The sequence below is a fragment of the Acanthochromis polyacanthus genome, chromosome 14 (genome assembly GCF_021347895.1).
Source record: "Acanthochromis polyacanthus isolate Apoly-LR-REF ecotype Palm Island chromosome 14, KAUST_Apoly_ChrSc, whole genome shotgun sequence".
Lineage (NCBI taxonomy): Eukaryota > Metazoa > Chordata > Actinopteri > Pomacentridae > Acanthochromis > Acanthochromis polyacanthus.
In genome coordinates, this window is record NC_067126.1 from 2946916 (window position 1) to 2966701 (window position 19786).

The 19786-nt window shown below is 40.8% G+C and overlaps 2 protein-coding genes across 2 annotated transcripts; both read right to left on the reverse strand.

The window, feature by feature from the left end:
* Positions 1-1421: 1421 nt before the first annotated feature.
* LOC110969167 (gamma-crystallin M2-like) lies at positions 1422-3545 on the reverse strand. Its single transcript, XM_022219211.2, has 3 exons — positions 3425-3545; positions 3115-3357; positions 1422-1929 (listed from the first exon to the last, which is right to left on the reverse strand). Exons 1-3 carry the CDS (start codon positions 3434-3436, stop codon positions 1654-1656), a joined length of 531 nt encoding a protein of 176 aa, XP_022074903.1. The 5' UTR covers positions 3437-3545; the 3' UTR covers positions 1422-1653.
* A 2431-nt stretch (positions 3546-5976) lies between these two features.
* Positions 5977-18533, reverse strand: LOC110969166 (uncharacterized protein C2orf80). The gene is made up of 9 exons (XM_051958739.1): positions 18416-18533; positions 13687-13757; positions 13533-13614; positions 13350-13432; positions 12993-13083; positions 10446-10523; positions 10204-10291; positions 6181-6278; positions 5977-6100 (listed from the first exon to the last, which is right to left on the reverse strand). Exons 2-9 carry the CDS (start codon positions 13746-13748, stop codon positions 6038-6040), a joined length of 645 nt encoding a protein of 214 aa, XP_051814699.1. The 5' UTR covers positions 13749-13757; positions 18416-18533; the 3' UTR covers positions 5977-6037.
* Between the last annotated feature and the right edge of the window lie 1253 nt (positions 18534-19786).

The window sequence follows — 19786 nt, forward strand, 5'->3', positions numbered from 1 at the left end:
ACGGGTAGTCCAGGACCAGTTTCAAGTCATTTTGCTCAAACTTTAAGTTATGTAAAGACAAATTTTGAGTCTTTTTTGGAAAGTTTTCGGGTAATTTTGTTCAAATTTGGAGTCATTTTGGTCAAGATTGGAGTTATTCTGGACAAATCATGAGTCTTTTTTGGAAAGTTCTGGGGCAAATTAGGAGTAATTTTGGTCAAATATGAACGAATCAAAAAAATTAAAAGAATTTGTCTTGATAATACACAACAGGGTTACTTGAGATCGAGCGTAGCAGGATGCTAAGAGGATGCTAACAGGCTAACAAAGCTGACAACAATCATTCAATCAAGGCTGACAATGTTATGAAAATCATAAAAATAGAAGAGAGCAAATAGCTTTGCTCATTCTTCAGGAAAACTGTTTAATGTTAATTCCAGTGTTCCATGTGATTCACTGTTTTCTTCTTCTTCTACCAGATAAAAAGGTTAAGCTAACATGTTCTGGGACACGTTCCATGCATAATGATTATTGTTACTCAAAATTCATCCAAAATGAGGAATTTTGTCATAAAAGGATCTACTATATGTAATATTGTTATTTAAGTGAGAATAAATGTTTAACCTATGGCATCAAATGCTCAAAGTAACTCAAAATTAGTCCAAAATGCTGAAAAAAAGGATTACAACTTTCCCTAAATGTCAAAAAACTTGTCAAATATTACACACATTTGTGCAAAATGACTCAAAATGATTACAGAATCATTAAAAATGTGGCCAGAAAACTTTTCCAAAATTACTAAAATATGCCCCAAAGATGCTAAAATTGTCCAAAATGATAAGACCTGTCATGAATGAATCCGTGTTGTATTGTAATTCATATCCAGAGCAATCTGCACAACCTGAGCTACTAGATATGTGTATTTTTGGTTTTCTGTTTGTATTTTTCTACTGATATTTCTTAAATGTACTGTTCTGTTCCCCTTGCTGCTGTCAGGCTGCAGATTTCTTCACTGTGGGATTAATAAAGGTTTAACCTGCTTCATCAAAACGCTTCAATTGACTTGAAATTAATCCAAACTGTCTCAAAATGACACAAATGTTGTCAAAAAGTACTTAAAATTAGTCCAGAATGTCAATATCATGTCCAAAATGCTTAAAAATGAGTCTAAAATGACTAAAATCATGTTCAAAACGAGGCTACATTCACATATAATAGCTGAAAATGAGTTGAAAATGCTGAAACATGCCCTAAATGACTGTATTATTATTACTTCCATTCAGAAACCATCTGAACTAGCGCTGATGTGGTTTATTTTTCTACTGATATTTCTTTAACGTTCTGCTCCCTGCTGGATCACTGCAGACTTTCTAGTGTGGTTTTGTTCTAATCAGGTTAGAAAAGTTTCAGAACCCAGAAAGCAGAAAGCAGCAACACTCTGGTCTGCAGCAGCTCGTTTATTTAAAACACGGTGAAGGACCCGGAGGAGGACTAGGAGGAAGACTAGGAGGAGGACTAGGAGGAGGACTAGGAGGACCCGGAGGAGGACAAGAAGGACCAGGAGGACCAGGAGGAAGACCAAGAGGAAGACTAGGAGGAGGACCAGGAAGACCGGAAGGACCAGGAGGAGGACTAGGAGGACCAGGAGGAGGACTAGGAGGACCTGGTGGAGGACTAGAAGTCGGTGATCCGGCGGAAGGAGCCGGTGGAGGCGCAGGTGGCCCCCCAGTCGCTGAACTTGCGGTACTCTCCGGGCTTCATGAAGTATTGGCGGCCGCGGTAGCCGGGGTGCTCGTACAGCGTCCAGTATCCGTCCATCACGTTGCAGGAATAAATGTCGCGGCTGCGGAAGTGATCCTGGACCGACTCGCAGTCGCCGCTGAACTCCATCATCTGGCCCTGGAAGTTGGGCCGCTCGTAGATCCGGATGCGGTACGGACCCTCGCTGGTCTGGAGGAGGAAAACCAGACAAACGAGAAACAAAGAGAGAAGAAACGCAGAGCAAACCGTCATTATTCACAGCATCCAGGTCATCGTTACAGGACTCCATACTTCACATTTAAATCCGCTCATTACACATACATTATTTCTATATATAGTTTTGTTTGTTCTTCTACTGATATTTCTGGAATTATTCCTTTGCTGCTTTTAGACTGAAGAGTTCCTCACTGTGGCATGAATAAAAGTTTAACTTATGGTATTGAAATGCCTTAAATGACTCGAAATTAGTCCTAAATATCTAAAAATATGCTCAAATATTATAAAAAAAAATACATAAATTAGTCCAAAATTACTCAAAACGTGTCCAAATATGATAAAAAATAAAACTAAGTAATCCAAAACATCTCAAAACTTATCCAAATATTATCAAAAATGGCATTAATTAATCTACAATTAATCAAAACGTATTGTTCTGCATTTATTATCACAGTAATGATCAAATAATTTATTTCTCGTCTGCATGAATTGTTCTTGAAATGTTTTTTTGTTTGTTTTTGTTTTGTTTTTTTTTTTAGCATTTTTCTGCATTAAAATTCCACATTAATGAACATTTTTGGATGCTTTGTGTTTTATTTTCCGCACATTGCACAAACTAAAGAAAAAATCTAAACACTCATATAAGAGCTCAAATAAGTTTTTTCTCACATAAATGATCTAATATTTTATTTTTGTTACCTGCAAGAGTTTTTCTTGAAATAGTTCTTGGATTTTTTTGAGCATTTTTCTGCAGTAAAATCCACGCTGATGAGTGATTTGTCTATGGTTGTTTTTGTTTTATTTTCTGCATTTTTTCTCACATAAATGATCCATTTTTTTTACCCGCAAGAATTGTTATTGAAATATTTTTTGTTTTCTTTGAGCATTTTCCTGCAGTAAAATCCACGCTGATGGGTGATTTTTTTAATTGTTGTTTTTGTTTTATTTTGTGCATTTTTTCTCACATAAATGATGTAATATTTTATCTATTGCCTGGAAGAATTGTTGTAGAAAAATCTCTTGGACCTTTTGAGTATTTTTCTGCAGTAAAGTCCACGCTGATGAGCGTTTTGTGGCTGTTTTCTGTTTTATTTTCTGTATTTTCCACCCACAGACCTCACACCTGACTCTGTGGGTTCTAAGCGGTTCTGTACTCACGTAGGAGAAGGTTCTGCAGGACCGGATGCTGTCGTTGTAGCCCATCCAGCGCTGGTAGTCGGCGTACTCTCCGCGGGTCAGAACGTACTGGTAGCCGCTGTAGTTGGGCTTCTCGTACAGAACCCAGCAGCCGCTCTCCACCTTGATGGAGTTGCAGCGGCTGAAGTGAGGATGCATGTCGGGGCAGTCGGTGTCGCACTCATAGTAGCGACCCTGGAAGTTCCTGTCCTCGTAGAAGATGATCTGAGAGCAGAGGTGTGAGGTCAGAGCAGGTAGCTGTGTGCAGGTGAAGGCGGTGGCGGCTCCTTACCTTACTGCTCATCCTGCAGGCAGCTGGCAGCAGGTCGCCTCAGGAAAACGCTCTGGAAGCGGCCGGCCGGTGGCGCTTTATAAACCTCACTTCAGCTGTTTGTTCAAAGAGCAGGATTTAAATCTCTGGACTCGCTGCCAACAGTCTCACAGCAGAAGCCCTGAATCATCACTGCAAAAGTCCCAGCAGGCAGATTTGTGAGCGCCGGCCGTGAACTCTTATTGATATGGACGTTTTATCCACTGATCCGTCATCGGCCCATTAATGTTCGCAGCAGAATGCCGGACGTCGACACAAACCGGCCACAAGATCTGACCGCCAAAGTCAGGAAATGAGCCAAAATACCAGCAGGAAGGAAAAGAAACTCCAGATGTATTGAAGACACACAAAACAAACACAAAGAGACACAAAATGAACACAATGAGACACAAAACAAGCACAAAGAGACACATAAAATGATCACAAAGACACACAAAACAAACAAAATGAACACAGTGAGACACAAAACAAACACAAAGAGGCACAAAATGAACACAAAGAGACACAAAACAAGCACAAAGAGACACAAAATGATCACAAAGACACACAAAACAAACACAAAGAGACACAAAATGAACACAAAGAGACACAAAACAAACACAAATTGACACAAAATGAAAAAAAAATTGCTGCAAAGAGACAGAAAACTACTGCTGAGAGACTAAATGAACACAAAGAGACACAAAATGATCACAAAGACACACAAAACAAACACAAAGAGACACAAAACAAACACAAAGAGACACAAAACAAACACAAAGAGACACAAAAAACACAATGAGACACAAAATGATCACAAAGACACACAAAACAAACACAAAGAGACACAAAATGAAAAAAACGAACGCTGCAAAGAGACAGAAAACTACTGCTAACAGACTAAATGAACACAAAGTGATACAGAATTACTTGGAACAATGCAAAATTACCACAAAGAGACACAAAACAAACACAAAGAGACACAAAACAACCACAAATACACAAAAGACAACAACAAAAAAATGACGAAGACGCTAAAAATGATCACAAATAGACATAAAACAACCACACACACACAAAACAACCACAAAGAGACAAAAAACAACCAAAAAGACACATAAAACAACAACACAGAGACACAAAACAACAAAGTGACAGAAAATGACCACAAAGAGAAACAAAACGACCACAACGAGACACAAAGTAACCACAATGAGCCAAAAACCACCAAAAAGAGTCATGGATGCATTAGAAGTAATAATAGTTCATAGAAGTGTTCACTGTGAAACACTCACAGTTTTAATTACTTTCACTAGTAGAACTTCTACTGTAATAATGAAAGGATCTGAATGTTTCTGTACAGTTTGAAGAGCATTAAAACACTGTTGTGTTGTTGTTGTGATGTTGTGTTGTGGTGTTGTTGTGTTATTGTGATGTTGTGTTATTGTATAGTTGTGCTGTGGTGTTGTTGTGTTGATTTGTTGTTGTGATGTTGTGTAGTTGTGTTGTGATGTTGTCTTGTTGTGTTGTTGTGTAGCTGTTTTTTGTGTTGTGTTGTTGTGTAGTTGTTTTGTGGTTTGGTTTTGTGTTATTGTGTTGTTGTGATGTTGTGTAGTTGTGTTGTTGTGATGTTGTCTTGTTGTGTTGTTGTGTAGTTGTGTTTTTGTGTTATTGTGTAGTTGTGTTGTGTTGTTGTGTTATTGTGTTGTTGTGTAGTTGTGTTGTTGTGATGTTGTCTTGTTTTGTTGTTGTGTAGCTGTGTTTTTGTTATTGTGTTGTTGTGTAGTTGTGTTGTGGTGTAGTTGTGTAGTTGTGTTGTTGTGATGTTGTCTTGTTGTGTTGTTGTGTAGCTGTGTTTTTGTGTTGTGTTATTGTGTAGCTGTTTTTTGTGTTGTGTTGTTGTGTAGTTGTGCTGTGGTGTGTTGTTGTGTTATTGTGTTGTTGTGTAGTTGTGTAGTTGTGTTTTTGTGATGTTGTCTTGTTGTGTTGTTGTGTAGCTGTGTTTTTGTGTTGTTGTGTAGTTGTGTTGTGGTGTGTTGTTGTGTTATTGTGTTGTTGTGTTGTTGTGATGTTGTCTTGTTGTGTTGTTGTGTAGCTGTGTTTTTGAGTAGTTGTGTTGTTGTGTTGTGTAGTTGTGTAGTTGTGTTGTTGTGATGTTGTGTAGTTGTGTTGTTGTGATGTGTAGTTGTGTTGTTGTGATGTTGTGTAGTTGTGTTGTTGTGATGTGTAGTTGAGTCGTTGTGATGTTGTGTAGTTGTGTTGTTGTGATGTTGTGTAGTTGTGTTGTTGTGACGTTGTGTAGTTGTGTAGTTGTGTTGTGATGTCTTGTTGTGTTGTTGAGTAGCTGTGTTGTGGTGTGTTGTTGTGTTATTGTGTAGTTGTGTAGTTGTGTTGTTGTGATGTTGTGTAGTTGTGTAGTTGTGATGTTGTGTAGTTGTGATGTTGTAATGTTGTGTAGTTGCGTTGTTGTGATGTTGTGTAGTCATGTTGTTGTGATGTTGTGTAGTTGTGTTGTTGTGATGTTGTGTAGTTGTGTAGTTGTGATGTTGTGTAGTTGTGTAGTTGTGATGTTGTGTAGTTGTGTAGTTGTAGTCTTCAGTCCTGCAGAGACTCCTGGGATCCTTCATAGTGTTCAGCTCTGTAATCTTCACTGCTGACCTGAAACACAAACAAGAGATTCTAAAAACCTGCAGACGGACGGACGGAAGTACGGACAGGTTGATAACAGACAGACTCACGCTGAGGAAGGACTGAGATGATGATGATGATGATGAAGATCGTCCAGCAGGTCGGTTCTCCTTGCATCTCTCAGACAACCATCGCTTCAACTTCTGATCTGAAACATCAGATCAATAATCAATTACCCAGCTGATTCTGAACATGGAGTCACAATGAGCACAGAGACAAAACAACCACAGAGAAACAAAATGACCACAAAGAGACACAAAACAACCACAGAGACACAAAACAACCACAGAGACACGAAACAACCACAGAAACACAAAACAACAACAAAGACACAAAACAACCACAGAGACACAAAACAACCACAGAGACACAAAACAACAACAAAGACACAAAACAACCACAGAGACACAAAACAACAACAAAGACACAAAACAACCACAGAGACACAAAACAACCACGGAGACACAAAACAACCACAGAGACACAAAGCAACCACAGAGACACAAAGCAACTACAGAGACACAAAACAACCACAGAGACACAAAGCAACTACAGAGACACAAAACAACCACAGAGACACCAAAACAACCACAAAGAGACACAAAACAACCACAGAGACACAAAACAACCACAAAGAGACACAAAACAACCACAGAGACACAAAACAACCACAAAGAGACACAAAACAACCACAGAGACACAAAACAACCACAGAGACACAAAACAACCACAAAGAGACACAAAACAACCACAGAGACACAAAACAACCACAAAGAGACACAAAGCAACCACAGAGACACAAAACAACCACGGAGACACAAAACAACCACAAAGAGACACAAAACAACCACAGAGACACAAAACAACCACAAAGAGACACAAAACAACCACAGAGACTCAAAGCAACCACAGAGACACAAAACAACCACAAAGAGACACAAAGCAACCACAGAGACACAAAGCAACCACAGAGACACAAAACAACCACAGAGACACAAAACAACCACGGAGACACAAAACAACCACGGAGACACAAAACATCCACAAAGAGACACAAAGCAACTACAGAGACACAAAACAACCACGGAGACACAAAACAACCACAGAGACACAAAGCAACCACAGAGACACAAAACAACCACAGAGACACAAAACAACCACGGAGACACAAAACAACCACAGAGACACAAAACAACCACAGAGACACAAAACAACCACGGAGACACAAAACAACCACAGAGACACAAAGCAACCACAGAGACACAAAACAACCACGGAGACACAAAACAACCACAGAGACACAAAACAACCACAGAGACACAAAATAACCACTAAGAGACACAAAACAACCACAGAGACACAAAACAACCACAGAGACACAAAGCAACCACAGAGACACAAAGCAACCACGGAGACACAAAACAACCACAGAGACACAAAACAACCACAAAGAGACACAAAACAACCACAACGAGACACAAAACAACCACAAAGAGACACAAAACAACCACAGAGACACAAAACAACCACGGAGACACAAAACAACCACAGAGACACAAAACAACCACAAAGAGACACAAAACAACCACAGAGACACAAAACAACCACAGAGAAACACAAAACAACCACAAAGAGACACAAAACAACCACAGAGACACAAAACAACCACGGAGACACAAAACAACCACAAAGAGACACAAAACAACCACAAAGAGACACAAAACAACCACAGAGACACAAAACAACCACGGAGACACAAAACAACCACAGAGACACAAAACAACCACAAAGAGACACAAAACAACCACAAAGAGACACAAAACAACCACAACGAGACACAAAACAACCACAAAGAGACACAAAACAACCACAGAGACACAAAACAACCACGGAGACACAAAACAACCACAGAGACACAAAACAACCACAAAGAGACACAAAACAACCACAGAGACACAAAACAACCACAGAGAGACACAAAACAACCACAGAGACACAAAACAACCACAAAGAGACACAAAACAACCACAGAGACTCAAAGCAACCACAGAGACACAAAACAACCACAAAGAGACACAAAGCAACCACAGAGACACAAAGCAACCACAGAGACACAAAACAACCACAGAGACACAAAACAACCACAAAGAGACACAAAACAACCACAGAGACACAAAACAACCACAGAGAGACACAAAACAACCACAGAGACACAAAACAACCACAAAGAGACACAAAACAACCACAGAGACTCAAAGCAACCACAGAGACACAAAACAACCACAAAGAGACACAAAGCAACCACAGAGACACAAAGCAACCACAGAGACACAAAACAACCACAGAGACACAAAACAACCACGGAGACACAAAACAACCACGGAGACACAAAACATCCACAAAGAGACACAAAGCAACTACAGAGACACAAAACAACCACGGAGACACAAAACAACCACAGAGACACAAAGCAACCACAGAGACACAAAACAACCACAGAGACACAAAACAACCACGGAGACACAAAACAACCACAGAGACACAAAACAACCACAGAGACACAAAACAACCACGGAGACACAAAACAACCACAGAGACACAAAGCAACCACAGAGACACAAAACAACCACGGAGACACAAAACAACCACGGAGACACAAAACAACCACAGAGACACAAAACAACCACAGAGACACAAAATAACCACTAAGAGACACAAAACAACCACAGAGACACAAAACAACCACAGAGACACAAAGCAACCACAGAGACACAAAGCAACCACGGAGACACAAAACAACCACAGAGACACAAAACAACCACAAAGAGACACAAAACAACCACAACGAGACACAAAACAACCACAAAGAGACACAAAACAACCACAGAGACACAAAACAACCACGGAGACACAAAACAACCACAGAGACACAAAACAACCACAAAGAGACACAAAACAACCACAGAGACACAAAACAACCACAGAGAAACACAAAACAACCACAAAGAGACACAAAACAACCACAGAGACACAAAACAACCACGGAGACACAAAACAACCACAAAGAGACACAAAACAACCACAAAGAGACACAAAACAACCACAGAGACACAAAACAACCACGGAGACACAAAACAACCACAGAGACACAAAACAACCACAAAGAGACACAAAACAACCACAAAGAGACACAAAACAACCACAACGAGACACAAAACAACCACAAAGAGACACAAAACAACCACAGAGACACAAAACAACCACGGAGACACAAAACAACCACAGAGACACAAAACAACCACAAAGAGACACAAAACAACCACAGAGACACAAAACAACCACAGAGAGACACAAAACAACCACAAAGAGACACAAAACAACCACAGAGACACAAAACAACCACGGAGACACAAAACAACCACAGAGACACAAAACAACCACAAAGAGACACAAAACAACCACAGAGACACAAAACAACCACAGAGAGACACAAAACAACCACAAAGAGACACAAAACAACCACAAAGAGACACAAAACAACCACAGAGACACAAAATAACCACAAAGAGACACAAAACAACCACAGAGACACAAAGCAACCACAGAGACACAAAACAACCACAAAGAGACACAAAACAACCACAAAGAGACACAAAACAACCACAGAGACACAAAACAACCACGGAGACACAAAACAACCACGGAGACACAAAACAACCACGGAGACACAAAACAACCACAAAGAGACACAAAACGACCAAAGAGACACAAAACAACAACAGAGACACAAAACAACCACAAAGAGACAAAAAATGACCATGAAGGGACTCAAAGAAACTCTAAGCCAAATTCCAGAATGCAGTTTTTGTGTTCATGACGTTTTTTTTTAGATGAAGCTAATAAAGGATAAAGTTTGTTTTCTTTTAACATTTATATGTGGAACATTAAACCCTCTTTAATAAAACAAATTAAAGGGTAATTACAGCAGGCGCGTGTAGCTATGATTATCAGTATTATTATCATTATTATTATTGTTGTTGTTGTTGTTGTTATTCGTGTAATTCTGGACTCACTGTGCTTCCTGCAGTGATGGACGGCTCGATACGACCCCAGCATGGCGAAGGGATGGTAGGACAGCGTGAAGGGAACCACGATGGAGCCCTGGACAAACCAACAACAGAACTTCTAGGTTAGTTTATGTACTGCAGGAACAAAACAGCCACAAAGAGACACGAGGAAGTGGCAGTTTTCTGTTATTTTTCAGTACTTTTGACGCCCCAGTTGCTGAATTATTGCTGTTTTTGACGGTTTGTACCTTGGACTGCTGGCTTGGATACGAAGCAGCTGGTTTACATCTGTACAGAGCCAAGATCTCCTCCACCGGAAGGCTGTTCTGAAGCACAAACAGTCAACATTAAAGACTTTCTCACACTTTCCTTCTTCTTTCTCTCATATCTGTGGTGTTTGAGGTCTTATCATTTCAAAGCATCATCAGAGGTTTGGTCAGATGAATCAACCTGCAGCTGTTGTTCACCTGGACGGTTTAACAAGGTAAATTAAACTACTAATTTAAAGAAAACCCTTTAAGTTGCAGACATTATTGAGTTTCATTTTAACGCAAGTTTCTCCTTTTGTTGATTTGAAACTAAATTCAAGTTGAAGAGACTCAATGACATTTTCTTGATGAGTTTTCTTTATCCTGAGTTCTGGATGTACAGTTACATGCAAAATGACTCAACCTCGCTGATATTTCTGACATCCTGACAACATGAGCAACGTTCCAACTGCAGGCGACTAAATCATAGAAGAGATGAACAGTTACTGAAAGATAATGCCAAAGCAAGATCAAGATTTGATTCATAATCTATCCAGAATTTCAACTTTTTTACAAAAAGCAGGTTTCAAAATGATTCCATCCCTATGAGGCTGTATCTTCAGGTACTATGAGGCCGTGTCTTCAGCTCCTATGAGGCCGTATCTTCAGGTCCTATGAGGCCGTATCTTCAGGTCCTATGAGGCCGTATCTTCAGGTCCTATGAGGCCGTATCTTCAGGTCCTATGAGGCCGTATCTTCAGGTCCTATGAGGCCGTATCTTCAGGTCCTATGAGGCCGTATCTTCAGGTCCTATGAGGCCGTATCTTCAGGTCCTATGAGGCCGTATCTTCAGGTCCTATGAGGCCGTATCTTCAGGTCCTATGAGGCCGTATCTTCAGGTCCTATGAGGCCGTATCTTCAGGTCCTACGAGGCCGTATCTTCAGCTCCTACGAGGCCGTATCTTCAGGTCCTACGAGGCCGTATCTTCAGCTCCTACGAGGCCGTATCTTCAGCTCCTACGAGGCCGTATCTTCAGCAGCCTGTAGCTCCAATGACCTGCTGTAGACAGAGGTATCGTCTCTAACAAGCTTCTGGCAGCTCCTTGGGAATTTTAGACCATTCCTCGTGGCCGATGGTCTCCAGCTCAGTGATGTTCTCAGGTCTACGTGCTGCAGCAGCTTTCTTCAGATCCACCACAGGTTCTCCACTGAGTTGAAGTCTGGAGGTTGTGATGTCCACTCTAGAACCTTCCAGGCTTTCTTCTCTAACCAGCCTTTGTTGGTTCTGATGTGTGTTTGGGGTCATCTTCTTGCTGGAATGCCCAATTATGCCCAAGCTTCAATTTTTTCATGGACTGAGTGACGTTCTTGTCCAGAATATCCTGGTACTTCCTGAATCCATGGTCTCTTCAATACCTTGGAGATTCCTGGTTCCATTAGAAGCAGAACACCCCCACATCATCCCAGATCCACCACCATGCTTCACAGTAGACAGGATGTTCTTCTCCTCATTCTTCCTCCCAGACATTCCTCTGATTCATAGGACCAAAGAGCTCTAGTTTGGTCTCATCGGTCCATAGAACCGTCTCTCAGACCTTCTGTGGCCCTGATAGGTTGGTTCTAGCAGACTGGAGATGATTGTTCTTGTGGTGTGTCTTCAAAAGGGGGTTGCTTCTCCAAGTGAAGGAGTTGAAGTATCTCAGGATCTTGTTCACAAAGATGGGAAAATGGAGCTAGAGATGGACAGGAGGATTGGTGCAGCGTCAGCAGTAATGAAGGCGTTGTACCGAACCGTCGTGGTGATGAAGGAGCTAAGCCACAAGGAGAAGCTCTCAATTTACCATTCATCTACATTCCAACCCTCACCTATGGTCATGAGCTCTGGGAAGAATGAGATGCAAGCGTCTAAAATTAGCTTCCTCCGTAGAATAACTGTACTCAGCCTTAGAGATATGGTGACAAGATCAGACATCTGCAGGAAGCTCAGAGTAGAGCTCCTGATCCTTCAACTCTAAAAGAAAAGTGGTGGTGGTTTGGACATCTGATTCAGATCCTCCAGGGAGACTTCCTTTGGATGTTTTCTGAACACGTCCACCTGGGAGGAGATCCCAGGGTAGAACCAGAATCCACTGGAGGGGTTATTTATCTCATCCGGCCTCGTAACACCTCAGGATTCCCCAGGAAGAGCTGGAAAGCATCACTGGGGGGAGGAACATCTGGAATGGCCTGCTGCCTCCGTGACCCGGCCCCAAATAAGCAGAAGACCATGGATGGATGGATGGATGGATGGATGAATGGATGGATGAATGGATATCTTTAACTGTAGAGGAAAAGTTGATCCTCTGAACTCAAAGCAATAATTCAATTAGAAAAAACCAATCCCAACTATTGTAGACCAAACAACTCATCGATTAATCAAGAGGATAATCTGCAGACTAATTTGAAAATAATCGTTAGTTGCAGATCTGATATTCAGACATAATGTTGGTATTTATCCTCCAGTGAGACGTTAGGATTAAACAGGACTTTCTCTCTAAATAAACTCACCATGATCATCCCAGCAAATGACGACAGGATCATGGCCTCCCGCTCTAAACGATTTGGGTACTGGCTACTTCCTGAGCCACATGTTGCGCCGCTGTGGAGGAAGGTGGAGGTGGATAAATACTGCAGCTTCACTTCAATACTTCAATCTACTTTAAATAATACTACCTAATTTCATAAAAAATGTCTTAGAGGGCAAATGTGGTATTAGAAGGGAGGATGTAATGGCTCCAACAAATGTAGAAAACCTGTTTTCTTTCCATGATGTCAGTAAATGCAGATCAGCTGTAGTTCCTGGTTGTTCCACCAGGTGGAACCTCTTCCTGTTTAGTACTGTAGAGACTACAGTTTATATCTTACATGATGTCTCTGTCCAGCACATCGCGTCCTGCTTCTTTGTCCAACCACCAAAGAGCAACGCTGATAGCTAGATCATAGTGAGCCTGAAACAGAAACTCTGCTGAATGCATCAAATAGAAAACATCTAGATCTATAGTCCTTCTATAATCTATAATCGTTCAGCTCCGCATGCTCACTGTTTACCAGGTCGTCCAGCATTGTAGACGTTCCCTTCCCCTTTGGATCAAAGGAGATTTCTCTGAGCTTCTGTCCAATGTAATCACCGCTGTTTTAACAAAAGGAAAACATTTTTAAATCTGCCTCATGGTTTGATTTTGAAGTTTGATTATTTACTCACATCAGAGCCTCGACGTCTCTTTTCAGCTGCTTCGCCTCCATTTCTGAGAGGAATCTGTTCATCCAGGAACTCTGCAGAAAAACCATCACATCTTTATATGTTAAATACATTCGGACTTACTAGTTGTAGATTTAATCTTAAAGCTGCAGGGTGGAACTTTTGTCTCCCCTCCTGGCAGTAAACAGTTTTGACCCTCCACTGTGCCGTCTTTCCATCCATCCATCCTCTATACACCGCTTTATCCTCACTAGGGTCATGGGGGGTGCTGGAGTCTATCCTAGCTGACTCGGGTGAAGGCAGGGGACACCCTGGACAGGTCACCAGTCTGTCACAGGGCTACATATACAGACACACAATCACACTCACATTCACACCTACGGACAATTTAGAGTAACCAATTAACCTCAGCATGTTTTTGGACTGTGGGAGGAAGCCGGAGTACCCGGAGAAAACCCACGCATGCACAGGGAGAACATGCAAACTCCATGCAGAAAGATCCCAGGCCCAGGCCGGGATTTGAACCGGGGATCTTCTTGCTGCAAGGCGAAGTGCTAACCACTACAGTACTGTGCAGCCCGTGCCGTCTTTCTTTTGTAGATTTTAATTCCTCAAGTGAAGTTTATTTATAGAATCTTTTCCTTGAGTGCTTCTTAGGTTTCTCCTCCATAAACTATCAGGTCTTTGTGGAGGAGCAGAAAAAACACGTGACCGTCTGTTTGGGGTTTAAAGGAGTCTTAAAGGAAAAAGATTCTCTGGTCTGATGGAGCAGAAACTTGAAGTCTTTGTGCAGAAGTCTACTAACAGTATCCCTATAGTGAAGCATGGTGGTAGCAGCATCATCCTATTGGACAACACCTTTCAGGACCTTAATGATTTAATGACAACACTGGAGTGTCTTCAGGATAAGTCTCTGAGTGTATAAACCTGATAGAACATCTGTGTGGAGGCCTGAAGATGGAAGTTCAGATGCTTTATGTCTAAAATAATGAAGTCTGTGAGGATCTGCTGGAAAAACGAGATAAACTTCGCAAATCCAGGTGAAGCAAAGCCTGTAGTGACTCAGTCAAGAAGACTGGAAGCTGGAACTGCTGCCAAAAGAGCTTCTACAAGAGTCTTAAAGCATGAGGAAAAACATTAATTTGTCTAATGGACAGAAAATTGAGATCTTCATGGAGAACTCTACTAACAGCATCCCTATAGTGAAGCACGGTGGTGGCAGCATCATGCTATAGGACAGACTGGTCAGAACAATAACTGTCAGTACCTCAAAAACCAGAAGCAAACAGCCAAGACAACACTGGAGTGTATTCAGGACAAGTCTCTGAGGACTGATGAGTCCAGATCTTCATAAAAACATCTGTGGAGACCAGAAGGTAGAAGTTCAGATGTTTCTCATTTTAGATGATGAAGTCTGAGAGAATCTACAAGAGGAATGAGATACACACGTGGACAAAATTGTTGGTACCCCTCAGTTAAAGAAGGAAAAACCCACAATTCTCACTGAAATCACTTGAAACTCACAAAAGTAACAATAAATAAAAATTTATTGAAAATTAAATAATCAAAAACAGCCATTACTTTTGAATTGTTGATTAACATAATTATTTAAAAAAACAAACTAATGAAATAGGGCTGGACAAAAATGATGGTACCTCTATAAAAGATTGAAAACTATTTGACCAGAGTGACATGATTAACTCAGGTGTGTCATTTAATTGACATCACAGGTGTTTCCAAACTCATAATCAGTCAGTCTGCCTATTTAAAGGGAGACAAGTAGTCACCCTGCTGTTTGGTGAAAAGGTGTGTACCACACTGAACATGGACAACAGAAAGCGAAGGAGAGAATTGTCCCAGGACATCCGAAAAAAAATGATAGACAAACATCTTAAAGGTAAAGGCTATAAGACCATCTCTAAACAGCTTGAAGTTCCTGTGACAACAGTGGCTCATATTATTCAGAAGTTCAAGACCCACGGGACAGTAGCCAACCTCCCTGGACGTGGCCGCAAGAGGAAAATTGATGACAAATTGAAGAGACGGATCGTTGGAATTGTATCCAAAGAGCCCAGAGCAACCTCCAAAGAAATTAAAGGTGAACTCCAAGGCCAAGGTACATCAGTGTCAGATCGCACCATTCGTCGTTGTTTGAGCCAAAGTGGACTTCATGGGAGACGACCAAGGAGGACACCACTGCTGAAAAAAACTCATAAAAAAGCCAGACTGGAATTTGCAAAAATGCATGTTGACAAGCCACAAAGCTTCTGGGAGAATGTCCTTTGGACAGATGAGACCAAACTAGAGCTTTTTGGTAAGGCACATCAACTCTATGTTCATAGACTCAAAAACCAAGCATACGAAGAAAAGAACACTGTCCCTACGGTGAAACATGGAGGAGGCTCAGTAATGTTTTGGGGCTGCTTTGCTGCATCTGGCACAGGGTGTCTTGAAAGTGTGCAAGGTACGATGAAATCTGAAGACTATCAAGGCATTCTGGAGAGAAATGTGCTGCCTAGTGTCAGAAAGCTTGGTCTCAGTCGCAGGTCATGGGTCTTCCAACAGGACAACCATCCAAAACACACAGCCAAAAACACCCAAGAATGGCTGAGAGAAACGCGTTGGACTACTCTAAAGTGGCCTTCTATGAGCCCAGATCTGAATCCCATTGAACATATGTGGAAGGAGCTGAAACATGCCATTTGGAGAAGACACCCATCAAACCTGAGACAACTGGAGCTGTTTGCTCATGAGGAGTGGGCCAAAATACCTGTTGACAGCTGCAGAACGCTCATTGACAAATACAGAAATCGTTTAATTGCAGTGATTGCCTCAAAAGGTTGTGCAACAAAATATTAAGTTATGGGTACCATCATTTTTGTCCAGCCCTATTTCATTAGTTTTTTTTTTTTTTAATAATTATGTTAATCAACAATTCAAAAGTGATGGCTGATTTTGATTATTTAATTTTCAATAAATTTTTATTTATTGTTACTTTTGTGAGTTTCAAGTGATTTCAGTGAGAATTGTGGGTTTTTCCTTCTTTAACTGAGGGGTACCAACAATTTTGTCCACGTGTGTAAATTTCACAAAGCCTGCAAGAAGACTGAGTAAGCTGCCAAAGGAGCTTTGACTTAAAGCTCAAAGAAAAATATTCTTTTATGTGATGGGACAGAACCTTGAAGTCTTCATGCAGAACTCTAACAGGCTGATAACAGCATCAGTCAGGCACGGTGGTGGCAGCATCATGCTTTGAAACTTTCTTCTTAGCAACAAGGGCAGTGTTAGGCCTGCTTCTGCAGACTCTAGATAGGGCCCCTCCTTCCCTGTGTATTTGCTTTTCTTTTAGGTGTGCTGGGTGCTGCGGCAGCAGGTGAAGGCAGTCCTCTGCAATCAGTCAGCAGAAGCAGGAGCAGGTGCACCAGTGCCAATCAGCCCACTACGCCTCACAATAAAACCAGACTCCATTCACCTCTCAGACGCCAGATCATGAACATCCATTTTCGATTCTCTACCTGCTCCTGCTACCCTTTGTCTGGCTTTGTAGATTCGTCTACTGCTCAAACCCATTCCCCCCTCTGGACACGTCGCCTGGTTCATCACCACCATCTCCACACGCCTCCAAACCCCTTCAGCCTTCCCCTGTTGTTGCAGCCCCGTCTTCAGTGCCTTGGACCCCATAGCCCTCCGGCTCCCAGTCTCCCTATCCCACACCACTGCATGCAGTGCCTCAGTCAGAGCAAGTTTGGTCAGGTTAGGTGTATTTTTGTCTACTAAGTGTTTTTGCCTTTAGCTCGAGTCTTAGTCTGTGGCAGACGTTACTGTCCATTACAGTTATAGTTTGGCCAAGCCCTGAGTTTTGTAGAGTTTGTGTATTGTCACTTTTGTCCTACAGTTAACATTGTTTAGCAATTTCCTTAGTTAAAGCCCAAAGTAAACTTGTGATTATTATAGCTCTTTGTTTTCTAGAGTGTCCCTCGTGTTGGAGTATTCTTGAGAAACTTTGCAGTACTATTAGAAGCTCACTCCGGTTTTTGTTGTAGTTTTCCTAGTGGGTTATTTTTTTCTCCAACTCTGCATTCCTTCCCAAGTGTTACCTGCAGTAGGTTTGTGTTTTTAGTTTAGTCTGCCCAACTGTAGCATTCCTCAGTTTCCTTGAGTCCCTACCCCAGTTTCCGGGGTTTCCCTATTGCTGGGACCTGTAGTTCTGTATACTTCCTTATTGTGAATAAATCATTGTTTAAACTGCATCAGCCTGTCTCGTTCTCATTTCCTGTGCCTGAGCTCTCAATACCAAACCTAACAGGCAGGGGAACTGGTTAGAACAAAACTTTTCAGCACCTCAGTGACCTGAATTAAACACCCACAAAAACTATGGAGTGTCATCAGGACGTGTTGAAGTTTGACTTTTATTGATTTGCAGATCTATACACAGCTTGTTGTTGGTTACTGAGTGCAGACGGATGGAAAAAAGTTCCACAACACAGTAAAGTGAAGACATCTGAAGTGTTTCAGTACAGTTTCATCTTCAGTAGCAGGATGGTGATTTGAGCTGAGTATAGGCGTTAGCTTTCATAACAGCTAAAATAACATGCTTTATGCAGTGACTGAGGGATTCCCACAGAGACTCAATAAAACGAGAGTCTAATGCTGGTAGAACCTCCTAAAGGACAGCAGAAAACGCACCAACAACACTAAATATGAAACCAATTCAACATGCAAACATACTCACCTAATCTGACCTCTGAATGAGCAGAACCTGGTCAGAAACAGGAAACTAAAGCGTTTTATTGGGTGTGATGGTCTGAAATCATCAGCGATCTCCCTCCACTGGAGCTGTCATCCTTTCTGAGGAAACCGAAGCCTTCAGCAGCATCATGGAGCCGAAGTCTCAGATGATCAGAGCTCAATGAATAATTCACCGCTGACCAAGTGGAAACAGAAGCCTGGAGGAAACCTGCATAAATAAAAACCTGTAAATGTAATCAGCAAAGAGGTGTAATCGTACAGCTGGTTGAAGTGCTCCAAACGTTGGGTTTATGACTCACATTAACATTTAATTAAATAAAACTTTTATTTACTGTTGAGGGAACTCTGATCTACATTTTTCACTGTTTTCTGATGTTTTATGGTCCAAACAACTAATAAATTGAAATAAAATAGAATAAAAATAAGATAAAATAGTTTCAAAAAATACAAATTACTATTTTTTAGAAATAATTAATTTTTTAGACACAGATTATAATAAAAATCAGAAAAAATATAAATAGTTAAACAAATTATTGTGCAAATGTTAGCATCAGATACTAACATTTGCACAAAGAATGAATTGTTGAGAATAAGAAAGAATTATTTTTTTTAGAAATAATATATTATTTAGGAATATATGATAAAAAATAAGATGAAATAAATAAAAAATCTTATTTTATAAAATAAGAATTTCTTTTTTTAATAAGACCTTAGCTTTTTTAGAATTTTTTTTAGAAATATACTATAATAAAAATAACATCAAATAACATGAAAATATTTTTTTTAAATAAGAATTTATTCTGATAATGAAGAGAATAAAGCTGACAGAGTGATGTCTGATCTGCAGTTTGAACTCTGGATTTAGCAATTACTGTAGATCTTTACATTTCTGATCAATAAATAATTAAATACAGCTTTGACTGCAGAGGAAACGGTAATTCCTCAGAGTCAGTGTAGTTTGTTGGTTGGACATAATTTCATTCTTAGTCTTCAGACTGATGCCAGCTGTTATTTTCTTTAGTTGAACCCAAACATTATATTTTGGTCTCAGTGGTTTATAGGTGTTTATCTGGGATCTCCATCAGAGATAATGAGACTCACAGGAAGTTTCATTTCACCTCCTGGAAGAAATAAGAAGTCCCAGGAGCTGAAAGTCCAACAGAACTCAGTTAACATCAGGATCAGAGTTCAGGATTCACTCAGGTTTGTTTTGTTCAAACTGCTGCTTCCTTTAACTTTGCTGTAAACCTGCAGACTGAACTGTGTTTTTCAGGAGGAAAACCACCTCAGTTCTACTGCCACATCACCTTCATGTTTTCTCCTGGAATAAAAACACAAAACATTTTATTCACTC

What these genes read in the sequence shown, in the direction of transcription:
- LOC110969167 (XM_022219211.2), bottom strand. An exon ending in CCTGCAGAACCTTCTCCTAC is followed by an intron (nt 1,930 to 3,114) that starts GTGAGTACAGAA and finishes TTCCTCCTCCAG; the next exon opens with ACCAGCGAGGGTCCGTACCG.
- LOC110969166 (XM_051958739.1), bottom strand. Translation starts at nt 13,748, where the DNA reads ATGAACAGATTCCTCTCAGAAATGGAGGCGAAGCAGCTGAAAAGAGAC. An exon ending in AGAGACGTCGAGGCTCTGAT is followed by an intron (nt 13,615 to 13,686) that starts GTGAGTAAATAA and finishes TTGTTAAAACAG; the next exon opens with CGGTGATTACATTGGACAGA. An exon ending in CTACAATGCTGGACGACCTG is followed by an intron (nt 13,433 to 13,532) that starts GTAAACAGTGAG and finishes TTTCTGTTTCAG; the next exon opens with GCTCACTATGATCTAGCTAT.